General features: G+C 52.4%; 1 protein-coding gene across 2 annotated transcripts; it reads left to right on the top strand.

Moving 5' to 3' along the window:
• The first annotated feature begins 1,389 nt into the window (after window positions 1-1,389).
• MOV10 (Mov10 RISC complex RNA helicase) lies at window positions 1,390-24,306 on the top strand. 2 transcript variants are annotated; one of them, XM_021690025.1, is made up of 20 exons: window positions 1,390-1,725; window positions 14,454-14,657; window positions 14,887-15,122; window positions 15,303-15,561; window positions 16,730-16,864; window positions 17,494-17,662; window positions 18,434-18,588; window positions 18,821-18,997; window positions 19,110-19,257; window positions 19,667-19,825; window positions 20,073-20,176; window positions 20,353-20,450; window positions 20,548-20,764; window positions 21,509-21,626; window positions 21,826-22,017; window positions 22,258-22,332; window positions 23,163-23,288; window positions 23,373-23,461; window positions 23,772-23,893; window positions 23,968-24,306. In XM_021690025.1, exons 1-20 carry the CDS (start codon window positions 1,589-1,591, stop codon window positions 24,057-24,059), a joined length of 3,012 nt encoding a protein of 1,003 aa, XP_021545700.1. In that variant the 5' UTR covers window positions 1,390-1,588; the 3' UTR covers window positions 24,060-24,306. The 2 variants fall into 2 exon arrangements, with proteins under 2 accessions (XP_021545700.1, XP_021545699.1); XM_021690024.1 differs by having other exon boundaries at window positions 1,545-1,725; window positions 23,142-23,288.
• The last annotated feature ends 259 nt before the right edge of the window (window positions 24,307-24,565 follow it).

Genomic DNA, 24,565 nt, shown 5'->3' on the forward strand with positions numbered 1-24,565 from the left:
CCAAAAGAAATGGGGACTTAGATCTGCTTATCAGAACAGAGCCAGGCATTCAGTGTGGGTGTGGCCGATGGTACATTTTTGAAATGCTAAGTAACAAGGCGATTTTAAGGGGTTCCACTCTTTCCTACTCTCAGACCTCACCAGGTAATTGCGGAGAAAAAGGGTAAAATCGGCTCTTCTAGTGTTTTCCTCTACTTGGCATAATCAACTTCTAAGACAAATTCTAAGAACTTCCCCTGCCCTGTTTTCCCCTTCCCATTAGCTTTGGTTCCCACTGACTTTGCATTTCCTGTTGCTAAAATCTGTTATTCCTGGCTTTAGTTGGTTGTTGGCCTGGGAAAAGGCACAAGAGTAGCCCAGCTGGAGCGTGACCTGGGTGCTGGACATTCCTCACACTAGGTTAGATTGAGTGTGTGGCCTCCTACAGGGAATTACTTTGGAGAACAACACTACCTTCGATATATTTGGAACTCTGGTATATTTGTTTAAAGACATTTTTTATATAACTTTTATTATCTTTGCCCCATTCTAGTGTGTGTGTGTGTGTGTTATTAGGGAGCATAAACAGATGCAGGGGCTTGTTTTATGTTTGTCGTGGGAGCCCCACCCCCCCTTAGTTTGTCTTAATAGTCTGTCTTCTGAAGCGCGCTGCTCTTTTTTACTTCTCTTCCTGGTACTGATGCTGTAGCTATTAACCAGTTATTGCCTCACAGAAGAGCCTCTTGCTCTCAGGCTGATATTTTGATAACTGGGGCAACCCTTGCTTATATACTCGTAACAATTAAAGAGCAATACAGACTGGAATGCAATTAAGTGCCATACGTAGCTCAAGGGCAGGGATCACCAGCCTTTCCACTAAAACGAAACCTGTGCGGCTGAGAAAAGTAATGACTGTTGGTGCTGGCGGAGCCCCTTGTCCCTCCCTCCCACACGTACACACACCTTTATCTCAGAGACTCTTGGTTCTTTCCCCCGAACTTCTTTTGGCTCTCACGCTTTCCTCCCTGCGTCTGAAAAGCCCGAGGAGGGAGAATGGGGGAGGGGGGCGTGCCGCTCGCTTCCGTACTGGTTTCTGTCCCTAGCAGTCTGGGGGAGGTGCTGGATGAGCTGCCCCAGCCCAGCTGCAGCCAACCCAGGTCCCAGTCCCTGCCCTTTGCTCTCCCGCTTTTCACTAAGTCCCGAGGCCCTGGGGGGTGGGCGTGGGAGTAGCCCTAGCTGAGGCTCGGACGTCCGCCAGGGCGGCTCGGGGGGCCCCAGGCGGTAGCCACGTTCGGATTCTGGCTCGAAGCCAGGGGAGGGAGCTTGGGGTAAGGGGAGGGCCCTGAGGGAGGGGTCAGACTCCTTAGGAAAGAGTTAATGGGAGGAGGGGGAGGGGATAGGACGGAGAGACCGAAGGGAAGGCTCAGGTAGGAAAAGAACAGAGGAGGGAAGCCTGGTGGGGAGAAGGGAGCCTGTAGGACCAGGGGTCAGAGTTAGGGGGCTTCCCCCTGCTGCACCCGCATCCCAGGGCCGCCAACTTACATCCGCGGCGGCGACTTTCAGTTTCATTTCCACGGACCCTCCTGCCTGGGCCGCAGCCGCCGCCGCGATGCCCAGTAAGTTCAGCTGCCGGCAGCTCCGGGAGACGGGCCAGTGCTTCGAGAGTTTCCTGGTCGATCGGGGACTGGACATGGAGACAGATCGCGAGCGGCTGCGGACCGTTTATAACTGGGATTTCAAGATCAGGTACGGGCCGGCCCACTCCCCGGCCCAGATTCGCGGGCCCAGCTCGCCGCCACGACCCCCGCCGCGGGGCCACCCTTCCCGCCCCGGGGCGCGGTGGGACGCAGCTCCCCCAGTGGCGCAAGCCGGTCCCGGGGCGGCGCAGACCTCCCCTCCCGCTCCGTGCCCACGCCCCGCCAGCGCCGCCCGGAGCCCGCCCGCTCTGCCCGGCCGGGCCCCTGCGCCCGGTCCCCGCGCAGAGCCTCCCGCGCAGCCCGCGCGCCCCCCCCCACCACCCCCGGCGGCCGGGGCCGGGGAGCGGGGTCCCGCGCTCACGCGCCCCTCGCGGGGGGAGGGCGGGGAGCGGGGGGGGGGCGGTTGCGCTCGGCGTGGGGGGAGGGGAACTCGGGAGGGGGGCCCAAGCAACGCGGGACCGCGGGAGGGAGCTGCCTGCGGCTGCCGGCCGGCCCTGGCGCGGGCTCTGCGGGGACCCCCCGCCCCGCTGCCGAGGCGCTGCTGCAGGGAGGGGTCCGCTATCCCGGGGAGCTGAGGAGAGCCGGGGTCGGAGGGAGAATCTCGGGCAGCTCGGCAAAGAAGAAAAGGGCGCAAACTACGTGCGTACCAAACCTCCATTAGCACCTGTGGCTTCTCCATGGAGACCCAGGGCCAGCCTCCTGGAGGCCCTTCTCCCCCTGTGGCTGCGGGCTGTTTGGTCCCCTTTTCCGGCTAGCATCGAAGTGAAAACCAGACACTTCTCTCTGGCAAACCACAGAATTGTGCTTCAGAAGCACCTATCAGCAGGCTGCAGCCTTGGGCCGAAAACCACGACACGATTTAACAGGGATAAATGTGAAGACTTACACAAATAAATACGGGGTGGTGGGGATGTCGGCTTCCTGTCTTTCCTCCTGAAAAACGCTCTGGGTTTTAACAGACCAGAAGGCCGGTGTGGCCGCTGAAAGAGTCAAAGAAGTGGTAGACTGTGTTAATAGAAGTGTGGTTTCGGTTGGGGGAGGACGTAGTGACCAGATCATATCTGGATTTTTTTTTCCCCCCCCAGTAATGAGTGTCACATTCTAAGAGGAACATTAACAGGCTCGAGCAACATCTGAGAAAGGGGCAACGATTATGACCTGTTTATGCCCTCACCCTGTGCTGGGCACTGTGGGGAATCTAAAGATGAATAATACGCGAGCCCAGGGGAGCCAGAGGCTATAATAAGGCATGGCGTATGCATGCATAAAATATACTATCATAAATGGTCAAATAACGTGAGGAATATAATAGAGATAAGGAATATACTTCTCTCTGCTGAAGAGAATTAAGGAAAGAGCAGTTACAACTGAGACATTATCAGCCCTTCACACCCCTGAATTCACCTATGTTCACAAAATATGAGTACAGCGTGGTTCTGAACACAAGTCAACTACTTCTTTTGGCTCTGTTACAGAATGTATTCTTGGGATACTTGTTAGACTGGTGGAGAAGACTTTATTTAAGACTATCGTAGTAGGGGAAAGCAAGCTTTACTCCCAACACAGCAAAGACAGCTGGGAATTGATAGCCAACAGGAGAGAGATGGGTCAGTGGATGGGAAATTACTAAGAGGACACATTAAGGGGTGGGGGGCAAGGTTGAGACCTAATCGAGAAGGGGGTTCAGAGGAGCCTGACTAAAGTTGGGTCAAGGAGAGAGTCTTTATCAGCTCTAAACCAAAGCTACGCAGTATGTTCCAGTCCTGGGGAAAAACAGGCTCTGTCAGACTGCATATACGGAAAACCAGATATAATGCACATCATGGGTGAATTTAAGGGGTTTCAAAAGTAATTTTTACTATATGCATTTGTTTTTATGCAAATAAGATACCACCCCCTGTGATTATTAGGGAATTTTGTGTTTTCTTATGCAGATAGATGCCACTCCTCTGTAATTAGGGAATTCGATGGAGAAGGTGACATTGACCTTGGCCTTGGATTTGAAGGCTAGGGGTAGTGTTAATACTCGGGAGGAGGAAGAGAAAAAGCTTGTATGTTGATTGATATTCTGTCGTGAGACCCAGTCAGAAAAACCTAAGAGGGGGCACCTGGCTGGCTCAGTTGGTAGAGCATGCCACTCTTGATTTCAGGGTCATGAGGTTAAGCCTCATGTCGGATGTAGAGATTACTTTAAAAAAAAAAAAAAACAACCTTGAGAAATGTGTGCTTGAAAAGAGAGACATTGGAGAGAACAAGGTAGTAATCCTTGAATATTTTGAAGACTGTCATGGTGGAGAGGATTATACCTGTCACACTCCAGAAGGCAGAACTAGGTTCATTCAACATGCCCCCCCGCCCCCTCCCCGGGCCTGGTGGCTGGAGATTTCTGTTAGGATTAGAGAGAACTTTATTAACGCATCCTTTAAACCCAGGCTGGAATGCTGTGACATCAACCCTCGTCCTCCCAGTGGGAATTCACTGCTGCTTCCTCTGGGCCCTCGGCACTCATTCTCCATAGCCAGGTTATATAGCCCAATTGTGTTGTGCTGGAGCTCATATGTGGCCGGCTCCCCGACCGGACCATCAGATCGTCTGAAGGTGGGGACAGGCGTTTGGTCACATTTGCACCTTTCGGCAGTCCCCGGGTAGGTCGTAGATGCTCTGTAAGTACCGGCAGGATGGAATTGAATTAGTAAGTCGAGTTGATCTAGAGTTGATCTCTGAGAGAATGGGCTGCCCGAGAGCTATAGCAAGTCGCCCCCTGGCAGGAATTCTAGGGAGATTTCCTATGCCGGGAGGGGCCAGCTAGGTTATTTCAGGATGTTGTGATGCTTGCTGCCAAGTTGGTCATTATTTAGCAAATAATGTTTAATGAGGCTCTGCGCCTGTCTGTGCCTGGGTTCCTGCCTCTCATCGTAGTCTAGTGGGGGTGAGGGGCGGTGGCAGATGTGTGGACAAATGAAACAGTCCTGCATGGGCTGGGGATAGGGTTTAGATAGCTGGAGTTCACATCTTGGCTGGGCCACTTACGAGTTTTGCATTGGATTTTGAACAACTATCTAAATGTTCCTGTTACCGTGCCTAAAAGACTGCCCTTCTCTGAGGGTTGGGTGAGGCCAAAATGAGCTATGGCCCAAGTCAAAGCCTTTATGTTGTGAAGCCTGTTGCGTGGGCTCTGGAAGTGGTAGCTGTCATTACTACAGTGATGGTTGGGGGGCTGTCGTGTGGAGGAACGACGGGTGTCACGAGAAGTTTCATGACAGGAACTTGGGCAGGAGACTCATTCTTTTCTTCAACGAATCTTGGCCGAATGCTTCCTGTGAGCAAAGCAAAACCGCACGAGCTGCTGTAGATGCACAGAAGGGACCTGTCTAAGGAAGGAGGCGGCAGTGAAACATCATTATTTAATTACGGTTGTGATAAGTGCTAGGAACAAAAGGTCCAGGACGCGATTGGAGTGTGTAACTCGGAGCCCCGACCTGGTCTAGGAATCTGAGGTTTCTGGGAGAAAGTGATGTTGGAACAGAATCTGGAAAGATAAACGGGAGTTCACGGACATAAGGGGGAAGGGGACAGCATTCCAGACCCAGGGGGAGTAGCACCTTCACGAGCTTAGCGTGAACTCCGTGACCGTCACGGGAAGGCCAGAGGGAGGCAGGGGCCCCATGGGGCAGGACCTTGCCCGCTGCCAAGAGGCCTTGTTTGTTTGCTTACTTTTAATCTTAACAGAAATAGGAAAGCACAGAAAGTTCATAGTAGGAGTTGAGGGATTCAGGGTTGTAGAAAGATGCTTCTGGCGTGGAGAATGGCTGGGTGGTTAGACCTCTGTTGGCAGTAAAGAATACATTTTACTTCGGGGCCTGGGATGCTCCGCTTTCACAGAACAATGTGTGTCCTTGAAACAGTAAGGAGTCTCACTCCCTGCCCTCTGATATTTTTTATTCTGTTCTACTTCAGTTTTATAAAAATCCTGGTCTTGATCCACTAATGAGAGTTGCAACTCACAGTTTGTAAAACACAGAACTAGATGTCCCTTTAAGATCCTTGCCAGATTTGATAATTTTGTTCTGAAATGCCATTCCTCTAGCTGTTTTTCCTGCACTGCATCTAAAAAGATTCATTATTGTTCACCATACAATAACAGGGGCAAAGGGCAGGGCATTACACACTGAGGATGCCCACAGGGACGGGAAAGTCTGGAGAGTGATCCAAGTAGTTGGGAATGGCCGAGGTACGGTTGAGGGTTGAGGAGGGATTGACGTGAGGACCTGTGCCTCAGTATCTTCTTCTCTAAAATGGGATAATAATAGTTGCTACCTGGTTGTGAGGATTAAATGAGATCATGCATGCAGGGACTTCAGGAGTGTCCAATAAATGTTGATGGTGTCTGTGTTAGCATTATCCTTGTTATGCAGAGGATCCAAGTATGCCATATTTAAAAGGTTGGACTCCCATCTTATAGACCGTGGAGTCATGAATGGGGGCCATGATCCAATTTGTGTTTGGTAATAACTCCTGCTGGTTTAGGGGAAGAAGCCCAAATGACTAACAAACAGAAGGAAAGATCCTCGACTTCGTCAGTGATCAGGGACATGCAGATTTAAGCAAGGTACCATTTTTGCTTGTTTGTTTATCAGATTGTCAAAAGTTGAAAAGATTGAAGATTTCTGGCGTTAGGGTCTGGGAAAAGGGTATTCTCAAATTCTTGTCAGTGATAACGTTAAGTTTGTACAACCTGTTTAGAGGACAATTTGGCAGAACTTTCCAAAGTTGTGAAGAGTCATTCTGTTTGACCCGGAAGTTCTGCTTTGAAGGCATTTGTCCCATGAATCTCCTACAAGAGTTTTTGTGCATGGATGGTTATTATAACATTTGAAATAGCCAAAAATTGTAGGTGCCTAACTGTCTATCACTGGACAAGTAGTGAAACACACCACCTGCATTCATACCGTGCTGTCCTTTAGAGCCATTGGAAAGAGCAAGGAGGCTTGGTAAAATGTCCGAGAAGGATGTCCATGGTGGTGAAAGAAGTCTGTTGCAGGAGAGAGTGTGCTGCACACAGGAAAAATTTGTGTGCTTAAAAAAGTCTTTGGGGCACTTGGGTGGCTTAGTCGGTGGAGCGTCTGACTCTTGATCTCAGGTCTTTTTTTTTTTTTTTTTTTTTTTTTTAAGATATTTATTTATTTGAGAGAGACAGCCAGAGAGTGCTGGGAGAGGGAGAAGCAGGCTCCTCCTCACTGAGCAAGGAGCCTGACACGGGGCTTGATCCCAGGGCCCTGGGATCATGACCTGAGCCAAAGGCAGATGCTTAACCCACTGAGCCACCCAGGTGCCCCAGATGTCTTGAAATTTTTATGCCTTGAAAATATCTCTGGTTTAAGATGATATAAACAACGCCCTCACCACTATTAGCCATATATGTTAAACTCATATACTCCTCTGTTTGATACTTATGATGTTCAACCAACCACGTTTTGCTTTACATGATGCAGGTACAATATTAACGTATCCTTTTCACTTTGGTTCATTTTTCATTCTCTCTTCCTTTCACCATTAAGTAGAACAGAATTAAACGTAAAAGGTAAGATTTTTCTGCCTAGAGCAGCAGTCCCCAGATTCTTCTCAGGTGCTGATCTCAGGGTTGTGAGTTCAAGCCCCGCATTCGTTGTGGAGCCTACTTAAAAAAAAAAAAGTCTAGGGGTGCCTGAGTCCTGCGTCAGGCTCCCTGCTCAGCGCGGAGCCTGCTTCACCCTCTGCCTGCTGCTCTCCCAGCTTGTGCGCTCTCTCTTTGCCAAATAAATAAATAAAATCTTTTTTTTAAAAAAGTCTTTATATAAAAAAGTACATATAGAAAAATACACCTCAAACAGTTAAACTGGTAGTTGGGAGTGAGGGCCCTTAATGTTCTGTGTTAGTAAGTTTTTTGATCCTTTGGGTGTCCACCCCATCATTTATCTCTTTATGCACCCATATGTACATCATATGATCCCTCTGGGATCATTATAATATATCCTTGTTATTGTGGGTCCCTCCTCATATCAGTATCCCACCTCCATTTCCACTTTCTGCCCCATGCTCAGAAAACTCATGATAACAACCAGGGTGTTCTTTGGGTTGTTTTACTTAAAAAGGATCATGCTGGGGCACCTGGGTGGCTCAGTCGCTAAGTGTCTGCCCAGGCTCAGGTCATGATCCCAGAGTCCTGGGATGGATTGAGCCCCAAGTCAGGCTCCCTGCTCCGTGGGGAGCTTGCTTCTCCCTCTCCCTCTGCCTGCCACTCCCCCTGCTTAATGCTCTGTCTCTCTCTCTCTCAAATAAATAAATAAAATCTTAAAAAAAAAATAAATAAAAATAAAAAGGATCATGCTATCTGCATTTTCCATATCCTGCTTTTCTTACTCAGCAGTACATCACAGAAATCATTCCTGATCATCTGGTAGACCTCTAATACATCGTTGGGATTTTTTTCCCCAACATTTTATTATGACAAACTTCAAACATAAAGAAAAGTTGAAATGATTGTACAGCAAACCCCCATCTACCCTCACCTAGATTTCTTAATTAGTATTTTGCACACCTGTCCATCGATCCATCTTAGTATTTTCGATGCATTTCTGTGAGTAAGTTACCGACTTCAGTGCACCTCTCCCCAAACACTTCAGCATGATTATTATTAACCGTAAGAGTTCCAAATTTAAGTAAAACTTATAGACCGTGAAATGGACACATTTTAACTGTACCACTCTATGAGTTTTAACAAATCCATACATCCTGTGTAGTCCCTATCAAGACATAGAACATGACATCACCCCCAAAATTTCCCTCATCTTTCCTGGTTGGTCTTCACCCTTACCCACCCAGAGGAGACCACTGCTCTGATTTTTTTTTTTTGAGATTGTGTTTGTGTGGAACTTCATTTAATGGAATCAAGAGGTATGCACTCTTGGGGTTTTGGGGGTTTTTTTTAAAGATTTTATTTATTTATTTTAGAAGGGGGCAGAGATAGAGAGAGAGAATTCCCAGCAGACTTCCCACTGAGCCCACCATTGGATCTCACAACCCTGAGATCATGATCTGAGCTGAAACCAAGTGTCGGGCGCTTAACCGACTTCGCCACCCAGGCGCCCCCTATGCACTCTTGTGAAAGCCACCTTTCACTCAACATAATGTTTTGTTTGTTTTAAGTAAACTCTACCGCAAACGTGGGGTGAGAACTCATGACCCCAAGGTAGAGAGTCCGCCTGCTCAATCAACTGAGCTAGCCTGGTTGAGATTCATCCATGTTGTGTTCAGCAGCAGCTTCTTTTTATCACTGAGTTATTATACTTCATCTGAATACAAATCACAGTTTGTTTATCTGTTCTTCTGTTCATGAACATTGCTCTGGGTTTAGGGCCATGTTGAATAAAATCTCTGTGAACATTCTTGCACATTTCACTTGGGGATATACCTGGGAGGAGAGTTGCTGGGTCACAGGGTAAATATGTGTTTATTTTTATTTTTAAATCTTAGGCAAGTTGCTTGACTTCTTTCTTGGTGGTTGGCAGCTGGACTCATCCTCTGTTGTGACCTTGTCTAGGATGAGGCTGCTCAGCCCTCCCTGGTTCCTGCCGGTTTCCTGAGCCCATTTCTCAACTGCCCCACAACTTACTGATAAATAGCTCTTATCACTTAAGTCAGCCTTAATTTATTCTTTTTGCTTATAACTAATAATTCCGAATGTACATAGTCATCTAAAAGTAGTGTGACCGGGTCATGGTCTTCATTTTACTTCCTTTCCACTACCTGCCTCCCTTTATATATATATATATTATATTTATTTATATGTATAGTTATCATATGTATATTCATATATTATTATATGTGCGTCCAAGTTTGGACAGTATGTGTAAAGGATTATGTAAATTATATATTTATTATATTTATAATGGTATGTAATACTATTATATAATTATATATATGTCCAAGTTTGGACCATGTATATAACTTGACATGTAACACCCCAGGCCCCTGCCCAGCAGAGTGCTCTATGCCAGCCAATGGTTGAGTGGGTTTTTTTTATGTTTTTTTTTTTTAAAGATTTTATTTATTTATTTGACAGAGAGTGAGACAGCGAGAGAGGGAACACAAGCAGGGGGAATGGGAGAGGGAGAAGCAGGCTTCCCGCTGAGCAGGGAGCCCGATACGGGGCTCGATCCCAGGACTCTGGGATCACGACCCAAGCTGAAGGCAGACGCTTAACGACTGAGCCACCCAGGCGCCCCTGGTTGAGTGTTTGCAATGTCATCTGTTTTGTCTATAAAAGCATAGTCTGAAATTATTTGATAATCCTTTCACTCATTCTCCCAGCAAGTATTTATTGGATAAATACCAGTGCTAGGTCTGTACTAGGTGTTATGGTTGCATTATTTAATGAATTTTTATTGCACCCGTGATGTTCTTTTCATTAAAAATCAGAACATTGGGACATATGTTTAGTTTGACATGAAACGGCGCCTTTTTCCAAAGGGATTGTGCCAGTTTATACTCTGACAATGCAGGAGTGTTCTGGTGTGTCCGTGTCCTCGGCAACATTTGGTGTTGTCAGGCTTTTAAATTTTAGCCATCTGGGTAGGTGTGATGTGTTCTTTTTCACCCCTGCCTAGCATTCCATGGTATAGGCATTGGCGATTTATTCAGCCATCTCCCTGTTGATGGGCATTTTTTTTGTTTCCAGTTTTCGGCCGCTGTGAAGAAATCTGCAGTAAGCATCCTCACTTTACATTACATTAATTACTTTACATTTGTTTTACATTCTAAATATTATTGGATCAGATCCTTAGGCACTGTTCTTTCTATGGGATACCTTCCCAGGAATGTGATTCCTGAGTTAAAGGATACCTATATTTCAGATGTTCGGAGATGTGGCCAGATTGTTTCCCGAAAGGTTGTCGTACTTCACCTTTCTACCAGCAATGTTCAAGAGCCCACTTCTGCACATATGCCCAAGAGTAATACATGCTCTATTTTCCACTTTTGTCGGTCTAATGGAAGTAAAATGGTGTCTCAGAGTGACTGTAATTTGCATTTCTCTACCTTTGGAACATCTTTTCATCTGGTCATCTGGATGTGTTCATCTTTTGTCCTAGAAATCTAGGTGCCTAGATATAGAATACAAGAATTGGGAGTTTTTTTTTCCACAAGTATGTAGTCAGTTTCTGATGGAAAAAATTTTTTTTCGTTATGGCTGTCGCCTTAGACCAGGGGTAGGGGAATTTGAGGAGTGGTAATAGGCATGGGGAGTAATTTGAGAAATACTTAGGTGGCAGTACCCAAGGCGGAAGTGAAGTTGCAAAACTTGCAAAGTTGAGTTCCTCCTGCCCTCGGGCCCATGCGGAAGTTTCCAAAAATAGATTACACATTCAAATTTTGATTTGGGCTTCTCTCTCTCTGTCTCTCTTTTTAAGATTCATTTATTTGAGAGAGAGCGTGTGTGTTCGAGTGGGGAGAGGGGGCTCAGGGGAAGCAGACTCCCCACTGAGCAGGGAGCCTGACATACGGGGCTCCATCTCCGGAGCAGGAGATCATGACCTGAGCTGAAACCAAGAGTCGGACGGCCAGCCAACTGAGCCACCCAGGCGCCCTGATTTGGGCTTCTCTTAAAAGCCAAAAGATCGGGGCCTGGGTGGCTCAGTCATTAAGCGCCTGCCTTCGGCTCAGGTCGTGATCCCAGGGTCCTGGGATCGAGCCCCGCATCGGGCTCCCTGCTCCGCGGGAAGCCTGCTTCTCCCTCTCCCACTCCCCCTGCTTGTGTTCCCTCTCTCACTGTGTCTCTTTCTCTGTCAAATAAATAAATAAAATCTTTAAAAAAAAAAAAAAAAGCCAAAAGATCTGGCCATCTTGGGCCTCCATTCCCTGCCGGTCACAGCTGTCTGGAGATGAGTAGCAAGGAGTACCTCCCCCCCGCCAACCCGAGACAGGGCATGCGCTCTCAGGTTTGCTCAGGCCCCTCAGAGCCCCGTTTGCTCCCCAGCAGTAAGCTGAGAGCCGGCTGCATCTCAAAGCACCTCCACTGTTGTTTCCTTAAGTGGAGTTATGAGGGACGTGAGTCCTTCTTCCACTGATGGCTCAGAAATGGGACCGTGCAGGTGCCGGAGAGGGCTCAGGTATGGAAGATGCCCGTGGAGCCTGGCTTCTCTTGCCATTTGAGTTTGTGCTCCATCTGTGGAACTTATCAAGGGGCCCTGGTGAATGCCAGGGACGCTTCCTGATTTCTGTTCCTTTGCGACTGGACCTCTCAGCGGCAGCATTTGAGCCTGCTACCTGATGTGGAGACTTCCTGCTGATTGTCCTCCCTCTCTTAGGAAGTTTTCTCCTCCTCCCTGGGTTGTCCAGGTCACGACTCTTCTCAGAGGACTCACACTGCCTGGGGAGATCCCACACACCTCCATGGTTGTAACTACCACCGAGGACTCCTGAGTGTTAGGCCAGACTCAGGCCTGAGTTTGGCCTGAGTTCTCAGTTTCCGACTCCTGGAGCCAGCTGCCTCTGGACCACAGGAATCTCGAACTGAACATGTCCAAATCCAAACGTTATGGTCGGCCCTCCAACCTCCTCCTTCTCCTCCTCCTGTCTTCACCTCCTATCTCAGGAACGGTCCCGGAAGCCAAGCCATGGATTTGAGCACTGTCTGGACGCCTCCCTCTTCCCCCGCTTCCATTCCCCCCTCCTGTCAATCACCAGATTCTGCTGATTTTACATTCTAAATATTATCAGATCTGGCCCTTCTTCTGTCCTCACCACCACCTCATTCAGGCCCTTGTCATCTTTTAATTGGACTGTTGCAATGGCCTTTTTCTAACTGGTGTCCCTGCCTACAGTCTTGCCTCCAGCAAATCCATCCTCCAATCCTGATGCCAGAGTGATCTGAAATGCACATAAGATCTTGCCACTCCCCTGCTTAAAACCCACCACCCGCGGGGGTTCTGTAACCACAGTGTAGCCTCTGCCGTGGGCTGAAAGTAAGTTGTTGCTACTCCTACTACCACTGCTACTCTTAGTACTACTATTACTACTAATATGAATACTAATAATAGTAGGTAACATTTACTGAGCATTTTCTGTTATGTTCTCGAAATGACTTATTATCTCTTTGAAACAAATCCGAGCTGATTCACAAGTTTTCCGAATAGTATCAGTCTCATTTGCTCGGGGTGAGAAGGGAGAGGGGCAGAGTGACAGGCAGGGGGCACCAGGGAATGGTGCGGACCATAAATGATCTTGTTACACGCTAGTGAGTGACCCTGCTGCTTTAGCCTTCCAAGTTAAATAGGGATTACCATGGTTCTTACGAACGAATTTGCTTGCGTTCCCTAGAACGCACCGAGGGAGGGTGGTCAGTTGTCCAGATCTTGGATGTGTCACATGTGGGGATGCCCCCCAGCTCCTGGTTGTCAGGAAAGGAGGGGAAGGGTCAAGTCTGGGCTTCCTGGCCTGGCATGCCAACCTATGTGACCTGGTCCCTGCCCACCTCTGCTGCCTCCCACCACGCCCACCCCGCCCTTTTCACCGTAGCGCCCCCCGGCTGTGTGTAATACTAATCGTAGCACACCTTACGGAGATCTCCTTATGTGCCAGGCGCTGGGCTAGATGGACACCGCAGCGCCCGTCCCTCATGTAACCCTCATAGCAACCCCGCCAGGTAATTTGTCCTTATCCCTGTTCCATACGGGAGGAAAGTGAGACTCCAAGAAGTGACGTAGCCCGAGGTGACCCGGCCAGGGGCCAAGTGGGAGGTCCCCCTGACCCCCTGCACCTGTTCTTGCATAGCCCTCCACCTTGGCTCACACTTGGCGCTCCGAGCTCTCGTGCGTGGTTGACACCCATTCATTCTTCAGGACTCGGTTCAGACCGCTGTCCCCGGGAAGCCTTCGTGGCCAGCCTGGCTCCGTGCTCCTCCTTGGCTGCGCCCCCGGCAGCAACACCGGAATCCATGTGTTCAGTCTATGCTGGGTTCCTCGAGACAGGCCTGGGTCTCCTGCCTCGTTGAACCACCCCCCCCCAGGGCCTAGCGCAGGGTCTGGCACATAACAGGTCTCTGTAAGTGTTGAGTTGACTAAACTGAATTCCAGGCACTAAACCTTGAGGTTATTGTCCTTCTGATCAGTTTTCCCTGTCTTCACCTTCTCTAGGCACAAAACCAAGCTATTTGATCTCTGGAGAAGGATCCTTTCCCTTCCTGCTTGGGTTCCACCTGCACCCTTTGACTTCAGGTGGAAACTGCTGTCTGATCAGCCACCTTGTCCACACACCCTGGACATCTGTGCTCTCTCTGACCCCTCTCTCCCTCCTCACCGTCAGGCAGGACCCCAGGTCCACCCCTCTGAATCAGCTCACTCGGCTTCCCCTTAGCCCTAGCTCTTTCCACTGGGTTGTTGCTATCTTTTTTTTTTTTCTGCCCCCGCCCCCCCAAATCTTCATTTCTTTGTCTCTCTTCCCTTAGTCCTCCAAATCACCAGCCCAGTACTGGGCTTTCCTCCTCAGAAATGCACACTCTACAACCTGCTGTTTTAAAACAATCATATTTTGTCTTGGGAAGTCCTCTTGAATTCCCTGAAAACATTAAAAATTCCTATGACCCCGGCCTGAGTCTCTGTCCCTGGGTCCTGTCCTGTTCCACAGCAGGGCTGGTGTGTCCCATACAGAGCGACCCGCAGACAGCGTCCCCTTCTGCCCCCACCCCCACCCCCCCGGCAGCCCTGCCTTCCCTCACTTCCCAGTCTCCTCTGCTTCCGGCAGCTTTGGGACCCCTGCCCCTGGCTTCTCCTCCATGCTGTATGGAATGAAGATTGCAAATCTGGCCTACGTCACCAAGACTCGGGTCAGGTTCTTCAGACTCGACCGCTGGGCCAACGTGTGGTTCCCAGAAAAGAGGAGAGTGAAGCTGGGGTCAGACATCAGCAAACACCACAAGTCACTGCTAGCCAAGATCTTCTACGACAGGTGTGTGGGTGTGGGTGTTGCGGGGGGAAGCTGTCTGGCTGAGGGAAGAGTGGGTGGCCTCAGTTTGGGGTAAGGCCCCCTCCTTCAAGGAGTGGGGGAAGGGTAGGGAAAGAGCTAGTCGGGTCTGGGGAGAGGCGGTGGGGTTCCTGAGCTCAGCGGGCACTTCGCCAGCCTCCCCTGTTCTAGGTCCCTCCTGTCCCAGCCCTGCCTTGACTCCCGCTCTCCCCAGGGCTGAGTATCTTCACGGGAAACATGGGGTGGACGTGGAAGTCCAGGGGCCCCATGAAGCCCGAGATGGGCAGCTCCTTATCCGCCTGGATTTGAACCGCAAGGAGGTGCTGACCCTGAGGCTTCGGAACGGAGGAACCCAGCCTGTCACCCTCACTCACCTCTTCCCACTCTGCCGGACCCCCCAGTTTGCCTTCTACAATGGAGACCAGGAGCTGCCCTGCCCACTGGGCCCCGGTGAGTGGGTTTCCGCAGGAAAGAGCCTTTGGTGGACAGGGGCTTGCCCTGGGAAGAGCTGGTGCCTCTGGAAACACGTTCTTGCTGTCCCTCTGTTGCGGGGGGGTGCTCCTACCCTAAGCTGCGGCTGCTGGGGGAGCATCCTTCCCCTGTCCCCTCTCACTCCTCTGTCCCCCTCAGGCGAGTGCTACGAGCTCCATGTCCATTGCAAGACCAGCTTTGTGGGCTACTTCCCGGCCACGGTGCTCTGGGAGCTGCTGGGCCCCGGGGAGCCGGGTTCAGAAGGAGCTGGTACTTTCTACATCGCCCGATTCTTGGCCGCCGTTGCCCACAGTCCCCTGGCTGCACAGCTGAAGCCCACGACTCCCTTCAAGCGGACCCGGATCACTGGAAACCCTGTAGTGACCAGCCGGATAGAGGAAGGAGAGAGACCTGATCGGTAACTCCTTTTCCCTCCAACCCAGTCCGGGCTGGGGTGCCCTCCGTGACAGTGGGGGCCCGTGGGAAGAGCCGAGAGCCCGAGCCGGCGCCCCTTTCCCAAGTGAGTTTGTAACTCCTCCGGGCCTCGGAGACCTTTTCTGTTGGGGAAGAAAGTTGCAGGTGACTCTGAAAAAATGCTAAGCATTTTCGATCCTATGATAGATAGGCAGCCTGTGGTAGACCTCTCTCTCTCCTTTTTACAGATTTATGGAGATAATTCACATACCATACAATTCACCCATTTAAAGGTTCTCAGGGCAACTATCCCCATGATCCGTTTTAGAACACTTCATCACCCACAAAGGAACCCATGCCCTTTAGCTGCCACCCCATTTGCTCCCCATTCCTCCCAGCCCTGAGCAACCATGCGTCTGCCTTCTGTGTCTATAGATTGCCTATATGGACATTTGATATGAGTGGAATCCTATTTGTTTAGACCTCTTTTTTTGACATGGCTAGAGGTTTACAAGATACTGAGCTAGAAAAGCAAACTGTAGGCAATTGAGCTCTTTTTGTTAAAACTATATGTATGTAATACAAATTGGCAAAGTCTAGAAGTTTACCTACCAAAAAGTTAAATGTTGGTTATCCCTGGATGATGAGAATGTTACTTATTTACTCATTTATTAGCTATTTTCTGATTACTTATACCCATACTATTTACATATACGTGTCTTACATATGTGGGGTTTTTCTTTTTTAAGATTTTATTTATTTATTTGACAGAGACAGAGAGCACAAGCAGGGGGAGCGGCAGGCAGAGGGAGAGGGAGAAGCAGGCTCCCCACTGAGCAGAGAGCCCGATGCGGGGCTCGATCCCAGGACCCTGGGATCATGACCCGAGCCAAAGGCAGACACTTAACTGACTGAGCCACCCATGCGCCCCCATATGTGTTTTTTGAAAGTTTCCAAGTATGGTGCTTTCCAAAAATGAGACCTGTCCAGCCTTGGGATGAGCAGCTTCATCGGGTAGTGAGTTCTGCCTCCTTGGGCAAAAGCTGCTGACCCCCTTCAGCAATAGTTTTCTAGAAGGGCTTCTTGCATCTTCCGGGGAGGGGCCTTCTCCACCTCTCTGAAGGGGAGAGAGCTCTGAATTTGTGGTCACTTTGCTTCCCCCACTCTTGCAGCGCTAAGGGCTATGACCTGGAGCTGAGTATGGCGCTGGGCACGTACTACCCACCCCCTCGCCTCCGGCAGCTGCTCCCCATCCTTCTTCAGGGGACAAGTATCTTCACTGCCCCAAAGGAGATTGCAGAGATCAAGTAAGAGCCACCCTTCTGCGCTCCTCATGCTGCTTTCTGTGTCTCTTCGCACTGCCCCATAGTCTGTCCTCAGCCTCCTGTGCTCCGTTCCTTCATTCCTGTACTAAGCAGGCACTGTTCAAGGTGAATCATTCACATGACGGCCTTGCCCATGGCAGTGGGGGAAAATGAGCATCTATCTCATGGTTTCATGTAGTGCTGAGGGCTACGAAGAACGCAGGTAAAGCTGCACTTTCAGATAAGGGGATGGGGTGTGCTATCTTGCGGAGGGCAGTTAGTGCTGGCCTCTTTGAGAAGGTGATATTTGAGCAGAGAATGACATTTGAATGAGGCAAGGGCGTACGTCACAGGAGCATCTTGGTGGGAGAATGTTCCAGGCCCTAGGATCCATGGTGCGGATGCCAAGTCAGGTCTGAGGTGGGGGCAGGGGTGTCGGAAGGAAGGAGTGGAGAGCCGGGGCTCCGTGCTCTGAGGCCTCTGAGCCCCACCCACTTCCCTGCCCTTCTAGTTTTCTCTGATTCTTGGTGCTTCCAGGGCCCCAGAGCTGTGGATGGGAGAGGGTGGCTACTCCCGGGCAGTGGGGTTGCCTGACCCGTCCTGTTCTCCCGTCCACCCACCCGTCATGCCAGGGCCCAGCTGGAGACAGGCCTGCAGTGGAGGAACTACGAGGTGAAGCTCCGGCTCCTGCTGCACCTGGAGGAGCTGCAGATGGAGCATGACATCCGCCATTATGACCTGGAGTCGGTGCCCATGACCTGGGACCCCGCAGACCAGAACCCCAGGCTGCTCACACTGGAGGTCAGGGCTTGGATCTGGTGCAGGGAGGGTGGGCTCACATCAGCCAGCCCGTAGGCTGAGGGGGGAACACGTTCCTGCCCCCAGAGGGCTCAGCAAGGAGCAGAGTAGGCCTCCTCTGCCCCTAATGGGTGTCGGGGCAGGGCCATGGGGAGGGAGGGCCTGGGTTTTAGTCCACACAGGGCTACTGCTAACTATGCGGCCTTGGGCAAGTCCCGTGCTCTCTCTGGGCCTTAGTTCCCTTATCTGAAAAGTACAGAGCTGGGCTAGATAATTCTTAGATCCCTTTCCAGCTCTCAGATGTCGAGTGTCGTACGCATAAGCCCCGAGTAACACATGAGCATAGAGTCCTGCACTCGGGCGCCGAGGAGGACACCAGCTAAGAGAGGCAGGGGCTGGGGATGAGCAGGGAAAGATTCCTGCAGTAGCTGAGCTTCGAGCAAGATTTCAGGGGCAGAGTAGGATCCGAGTTGGCCAAGAGGGCAAACGGATGGGCTGGGAATCTGGCTTTCAAGTCCTGAAATTGTTCAGGGAGCGTTCCCAGGACTGCTGGGCTCAGCATCTCTGTGCAGTTGGGGCAGACTTGTCTCTTTGCTCATCCCCCGACTTCTGCCCTGGCAGGTGGAAGAGGAAAGCAGCAAAGCTCCCTGGGTCTTGGGGTAGAAGGACAGCGCCTCAGTCCTTGTCCCTCAGAGGAGGTCTGGAGAGCCGGGCGGTTGGGCCCTCCAGTAGCCATCCCTGGGATAGAAGCTTGCTTGTGTCCACACCCCACAGGTTCCCGGGGTGACCGAGAGCCGCCCCTCAGTGCTACGGGGTGACCACCTGTTCGCACTTTTGTCCTCTGAGACCCATCAGGAGGACCCTGTCACCTACAAGGGCTTTGTACATAAGGTGGAATTGGACCGTGTCAAGCTGAGCTTTTCCACGAGGTGGGTGTTGGGGGAACAGTGAGCTGCCAGTAGGGTGTATAGATATTTCTTAGGCCAGAGCAGCAGATGTGTTTCTCCCTGAGATGAGGGGTACCCCGGGGACAGAGCTTTTCTTCAGGGGGAACCCCGAGATGCCTCAGTAGCAGCTTCTGCTGGTGGGACTGGAAATCAGGGTAGATGCAGAGAGTCCTGGCCCCTGACTGGAGCTCTTTCCCCCTCTCCTTTCCCAAAGCCTCCTGAGCCGCTTTGTGGATGGGCTGACCTTCAAGGTGAACTTTACCTTCAACCGCCAGCCCCTGCGGGTGCAACACCGCGCCCTGGAGCTCACGGGGCGCTGGCCGCTGTGGCCCATGCTCTTTCCCGTGGCCTCCCGTGGGGTCCCGCTGCTGCCCTCAGATGTGACGCTCAAGTGAGACCGGGCAGGGGTGCTCTGGGGCTACTTGGAGTGGGGGGCACTGGGGATGGAGTCGGGAAGGCCTTTGTAACACCAGGTGACATCCTGTTTCGGGCCCCTCTGCCAGGCTATATGACCGCAGTCTGGAGTCGAACCCTGAGCAGCTGCAGGCCATGAAGTACATTGTCATGGGTACCACCCGTCCAGCCCCCTACATCATCTTTGGGCCTCCGGGCACTGGCAAGACTGTCACCCTAGTGGAAGCCATCAAGCAGGTGGGGCCTGAGCATAGACCCGGGCCTACGCTGAGTCCCCCAGGGGCCAAGCAGCTCCCAGATTCTGGGTGCCTCCAGCTCCCTGATCAGCCCCGGGCTGGCCTCAAGAGTCCGTGTGGCTGCTGAGCATTGTTGGGCAGGGTGGGTCCTGCACAACTCAGGAGTCACCAATCATGTTTCGGCCATCATAGACTCGAATGTTTACTACACCAAGTTTCCAGCAGTAAAGTGCGTACTTGGACTGGGGGGCGGGGGGTGGTCAGAACTTGCCTTTTGTGTCACTGCCTCCCTCAGGTCTGGGACACAAATGCCACCCCGTGCCAACATGAGTCACAACCAAGTCTCTCCCCTACCCCTCCCTCTGGAGCCAAAGAAGCTGCTTCCCACACTGTGCCTATCCCCACCCCAGGTGGTGAAACACTTGCCCAAAGCCCACATCCTGGCCTGCGCTCCGTCCAACTCAGGGGCTGACCTCCTCTGTCAGCGGCTCCGGGTCCACCTGCCCAGCTCCATCTACCGCCTCCTGGCCCCCAGCAGGGACATTCGCATGGTGCCCGAGGACATCAAGGTACCTGGAGAAGTGTGCAGGGCTGAGGGATGGCAGGTGCTGGGAGGTTCAGGGTAGATGCTGGGGCCAGGAAATGAGGTTACCTGGATTCTGATACTTGCTGCAGGAGCTTGGGTGGGTCGGGACCCCTCTCTGGCCTTCCATTTCCGTGCGTGGGCGGTGAAGAAAATCGCCTGGGAGACCCAGAGTGAGGGTGAGGATGGGTGGAGCTGGCTGATCCCCCCCCCTCTCTCTCCACACTCCACAGCCCTGCTGCAACTGGGATGCAAAGAAGGGGGATTACGTGTTTCCCGCCAAGAAGAAGCTGCAGGAATATCGTGTCTTGATTACCACCCTCATCACGGCCAGCAGGTGGGAAGTGTGTGCGTGTGCGTGTATGTGTGTGTCCATCGTGCGTGTAAGTAAGGAGGTAGTGGGCTGGGGAAGAACGGTGCCTGGCAGTGGGGTGAGGGGCCAGCCAGGGTGGGCATTCACGTTTGGTGGTCAGGTGCCCGGATATGACCCCTGCTTGGCCTGACGCTCCCCAGGTTGGTCTCCGCTCAGTTTCCCATCGATCACTTCACACACATCTTCATCGACGAGGCCGGCCACTCCATGGAGCCCGAGAGTCTGGTGGCCATAGCAGGTGAGGGGTTCAGGGTGGGCTGCGTGTGTACCGCCCTGCATGGGGTTGGGGGAGGTCCCGCTGCTTAACTTTCTCCCCACGGCACCCCGCCTCTCAGGGCTGATGGAAGTCAAGGAAACAGACAATCCAGGAGGGCAGCTGGTGCTGGCAGGAGACCCTAGGCAGCTGGGGCCCGTGCTGCGCTCCCCGCTGACCCAGAAGCATGGGCTGGGGTACTCACTGCTGGAGCGGCTGCTGACCTACAACGCCCTATACAAGAAGGGCTCCAATGGCTATAACCCCCAGTTCATAACCAAGCTGCTGCGCAACTACAGGTAGCCCCGCCCCCTCACCGTGCCTTCACCCGCCCCGCGCAGCCCCCCACCCGCGGCTCCATCCTGCGGTCCTGCTGCTCCGAGGTTACGGGATCTCCACTCCGGCCCCATCACTGCTGCTCATGGGCTCTGGCCTTGCAAGTGGCTTCACTTTAGAGCGGTTTGCTTAGCTGTGTGTTGCGGGATTGTCTGGTCTCCCGGCAGTCCGAGGAGAAATCAGCAAAATTGGGACAAGGCGGTTTTTCATAAACCTAATCGTTACTCAAATTAAAGAGCTGTATATCTGCTTTAGTCAAGGAGTTCATGTACCTAAAATGCTCAGATGAATTCCTAAGTTCGGAGTTCCTCAGATTAAGTCCCACTTACGAGTTCAGTCGGCCTTAGCTGTTGTGTTATTAGTTCTGCTTTTAGAGTTAACACGTTATTTCGTCAAATAATGGCAATAGTAGGTGATCAGTGTTTTTGTACTGTCCTTCCTTGGCAAAATTGAAACCTGAGGATGGGTTCCCCCTTTCTTGTGTTTTCCTTTTAAATTTGGCCCATGAAATCCACGGACCAGATGCTCTCGGGAACCCCACTGGGTTCTGCCTCGTGCAGTTGAGTGCCTAGCGGTGCACCATAGCTCAACAGGTCTGCCATCCAGGGGGTGGGCAACAGAAGGATGATGTGTGTGGACCCAGAGCAGGTAGAGCAGGAGGAACCCCGAGGGTGGGGCAGAAGTAATCTTCCTCCTCCGCCTCCCAGGTCCCACCCCACCATCCTGGATATCCCTAACCGACTCTATTATGAAGGGGAGCTGCAGGCCTGTGCCGACGTTGTGGACCGAGAGCGTTTCTGCCGCTGGGAGGGTCTGCCTCGACAGGTGAGGCTGAACAGGGCAGGGGCTCAGGCTGCCACCCCTGTACCCCAGCTTCCCTCCTACTAGGTAGGAGGCGGCTCTGAGTGGAAGTCACAGGCTTTGTCACCTTGGCCTGAGATCCCACATTCCCTGCATGGGTGTGGGGGTGGGAGGGAAGGGAGATGGGAGGTCTGGCTGAAGGTTTCCCCTGACCCCCATCCAGGGCTTTCCCATCATCTTTCATGGCGTAATGGGCAAGGATGAGCGTGAGGGCAATAGCCCATCATTCTTCAACCCGGAAGAGGCTGCCACAGTGACTTCCTACCTGAAGCTGCTTCTGGCCCCCTCCTCCAAGAAGGGCAAAGCCCGCCTGAGCCCCCGAAGCGTGGGTGTCATCTCTCCATATCGGAAGCAGGTCAGGCCCTCAGTTCCCATCGAGGGTGGGACACCCCCCCCTCCAGATGGCACCTCCTTCGTAGCCAGACCACTAGGTGGAGGTTCCAGGAGCTCAGGCCTCTGCTGGCCCCATATCTCAGAAGAGCTCAGAGGTCAGCTGTCCCTGCCTCTTTGCCCCCCAGCTCCCTGGCCACCTGCCTGGCTCCCTTTTGCACTGGGGTAATGGAATGAGAGAAAGGCACCTGTCCCCATCTTCCAGGTGGAAAAAATCCGTCATTGCATCACCAAACTTGACAAGGAGCTTCGGGGACTGGATGACATCAAAGACTTGAAGGTGACACTCACCACTATTGCACACTCCCCTCCACTCCCAGAGACCTCCCCAGGCACCCCACGCTCACTGGCTCACTGCCTGAGACACAGCGGGGCCCTCCCCAGCCCTCTCCCTCCTGCAGATCCCGGCTTGGCGGCTTGTCCTTCCGGGCCAGGACCAAGAAGCACCCCACCAGATTCTTGATTCTTACCCACCAGGCCGGTTTGAGGCCTCTGCCCTGAGGATGAAGTCCGAACTCCCAGCCTGCCTGACCCGTCATGTGATAGTGTCCCTGCTCACCCTTCCCACCCTCTGAGTCAGTCAGTGCTTGGACTCTCAGGTGGTGCTTCTCACCACTGCCTGCAGATAAGAATCACCTGGAAAGCTTTTAGCGCGCCCGCTGCCAGAGCCCCACCCAGCAGGTTGGCACAGCTACCTGGGGCCAGAACCAGGGCATCGCTATTCTTGTAGGGCTCCTCAGGTGATCTAGCGTGCAGCTGGGGTTTGGTCTCCGATTTAAAGGCCTCCAGTTTGTCTTTAACAAGTACTTAGTGATTGTCTTTCTGCAAGTTTGAAAACCACGGCTCTGAGTTACCAAGTCCTTGCAACCATGTTTTCTTGGCTGAGAACCCTTTCTAGCCTGCACCTTTCCCCCTTACCGGGATTCCCCGCTTCAGGTGTCAGCTTCCAGGGCAATCTTCCCATTCTCTTTCCTGCCCACTCCCTCCACTGCGACGAATGCCCGGGGACTTCCCTGCATCAGCCTTGGAGCTCCAGCTCCCCGAGGCAGGGCGCACCCCTCTGCTTCCCCTGTGAGCCCCACGCTGCAGGCCCTGTCTCTCACCCTCCAGGTGGGCTCCGTGGAAGAGTTCCAAGGCCAAGAGCGCAGCGTCATCCTCATTTCCACCGTCCGGAGCAGCCAGAGCTTTGTGCAGCTGGATCTGGACTTTAACCTGGGTTTCCTTAAGAACCCCAAGGTTCGAGGGCTGGTGGCTGGTTTGAGGAATTCTTCCTTCCTTAAGGTCCTTCCCTCCCATGACCCTAGCACTCCTTCCTTCCAGAGGTTCAACGTGGCTGTGACCCGGGCCAAGGCTTTGCTCATCGTGGTGGGCAACCCGCTTCTCCTGGGCCATGACCCTGACTGGAAAGTGTGAGCATTCCCACCCCCATAATCCCTCTGGGTAGCCACAACCTCCAGCCTGGGGCAGGTGCAGCTAGATTAAGCACCTCCTTGTGGCTCAGTTAATCCGCAGGTCTGTTCAGTGGGTTCGTCGGTTTGTCCTCATTATAGCCCTGTCTAAGTTACCTGCCCCTGTCTAAGTTACCTGGCAGAGGATAAGCAACTGGCCCGGAGGCACAGGCCGGTGTAGCAGGACCAAGGCCTAGCCCCCAGCCTCTAACAGCGCTCTTCGGCCAGGCTTGCGCAGCTCTATGTGTGTGACTGTCCCTGTACCCCACAGATTCCTGGAGTTCTGTAAAGAAAACGGGGGGTATACCGGGTGCCCCTTCCCTGCCAAACTGGACCTGCAGCAGGGACAGAACTTGCTCCAAGGCCTGAGCAAGCTCAGGCCCTCTACCTCAGGTATGGCTGGGCCAGGTAGGGGACAGCACTAGGGGAGGAGGTAAGGAAGACAGGCTCACCTCTTTTCTTTCTAGGGCCCCAAAGTCACGACTACCTCCCCCAGGAGCGGGAGGGAGAAGATGGCCTGTCCCTGCAAGTAGAGCCAGAGTGGAGGAATGAGCTCTGAAGACACAGCAGACCGCTTTCTCACACCAGCCAAGCCTTAACCGCCCACCCGACCCTGAATCAGAACCCAGCCTGAACCAGAGCCCAGCCGAGCTGCCCCTCTGCAGGACAGGAAGGCTGGGGAGGGAGTTTACAACCCAAGCCATTCCAGCCCCTCCCCTGCTGGGGAGAATGACACATCAAGCTGCTAACAATTGGGGGTAGGGGGAGGAAGAAAAACTGAAAACAAAATCTTGTTCTATGCAAAAGCCTCCTTGTCTCCTCAGCCTGGTCCCCTCTGGCCTTGTGGCCTTCCTGAGCTCCCAGGCCGACCCCAGATGGGAGGGTGGGACTGTCACACCCTGCCCAGGGCCATACCCCTCCCGACCAGAGAGGAACCCAGCCCCCAGGTCCAGGGGGAGGAAACCCAGTGGGAGGTGGCAAGGAAGCCACCCACAGGCTTCTAAGTTTAGCCCCTGCTCCAGACCACTCCCCTCACCCGCCTCCAAGGCCCAGAGCCAGGCATGA

This window comes from Neomonachus schauinslandi, chromosome 4 (genome assembly GCF_002201575.2).
Source record: "Neomonachus schauinslandi chromosome 4, ASM220157v2, whole genome shotgun sequence".
Classification (NCBI taxonomy): Eukaryota; Metazoa; Chordata; class Mammalia; order Carnivora; family Phocidae; genus Neomonachus; species Neomonachus schauinslandi.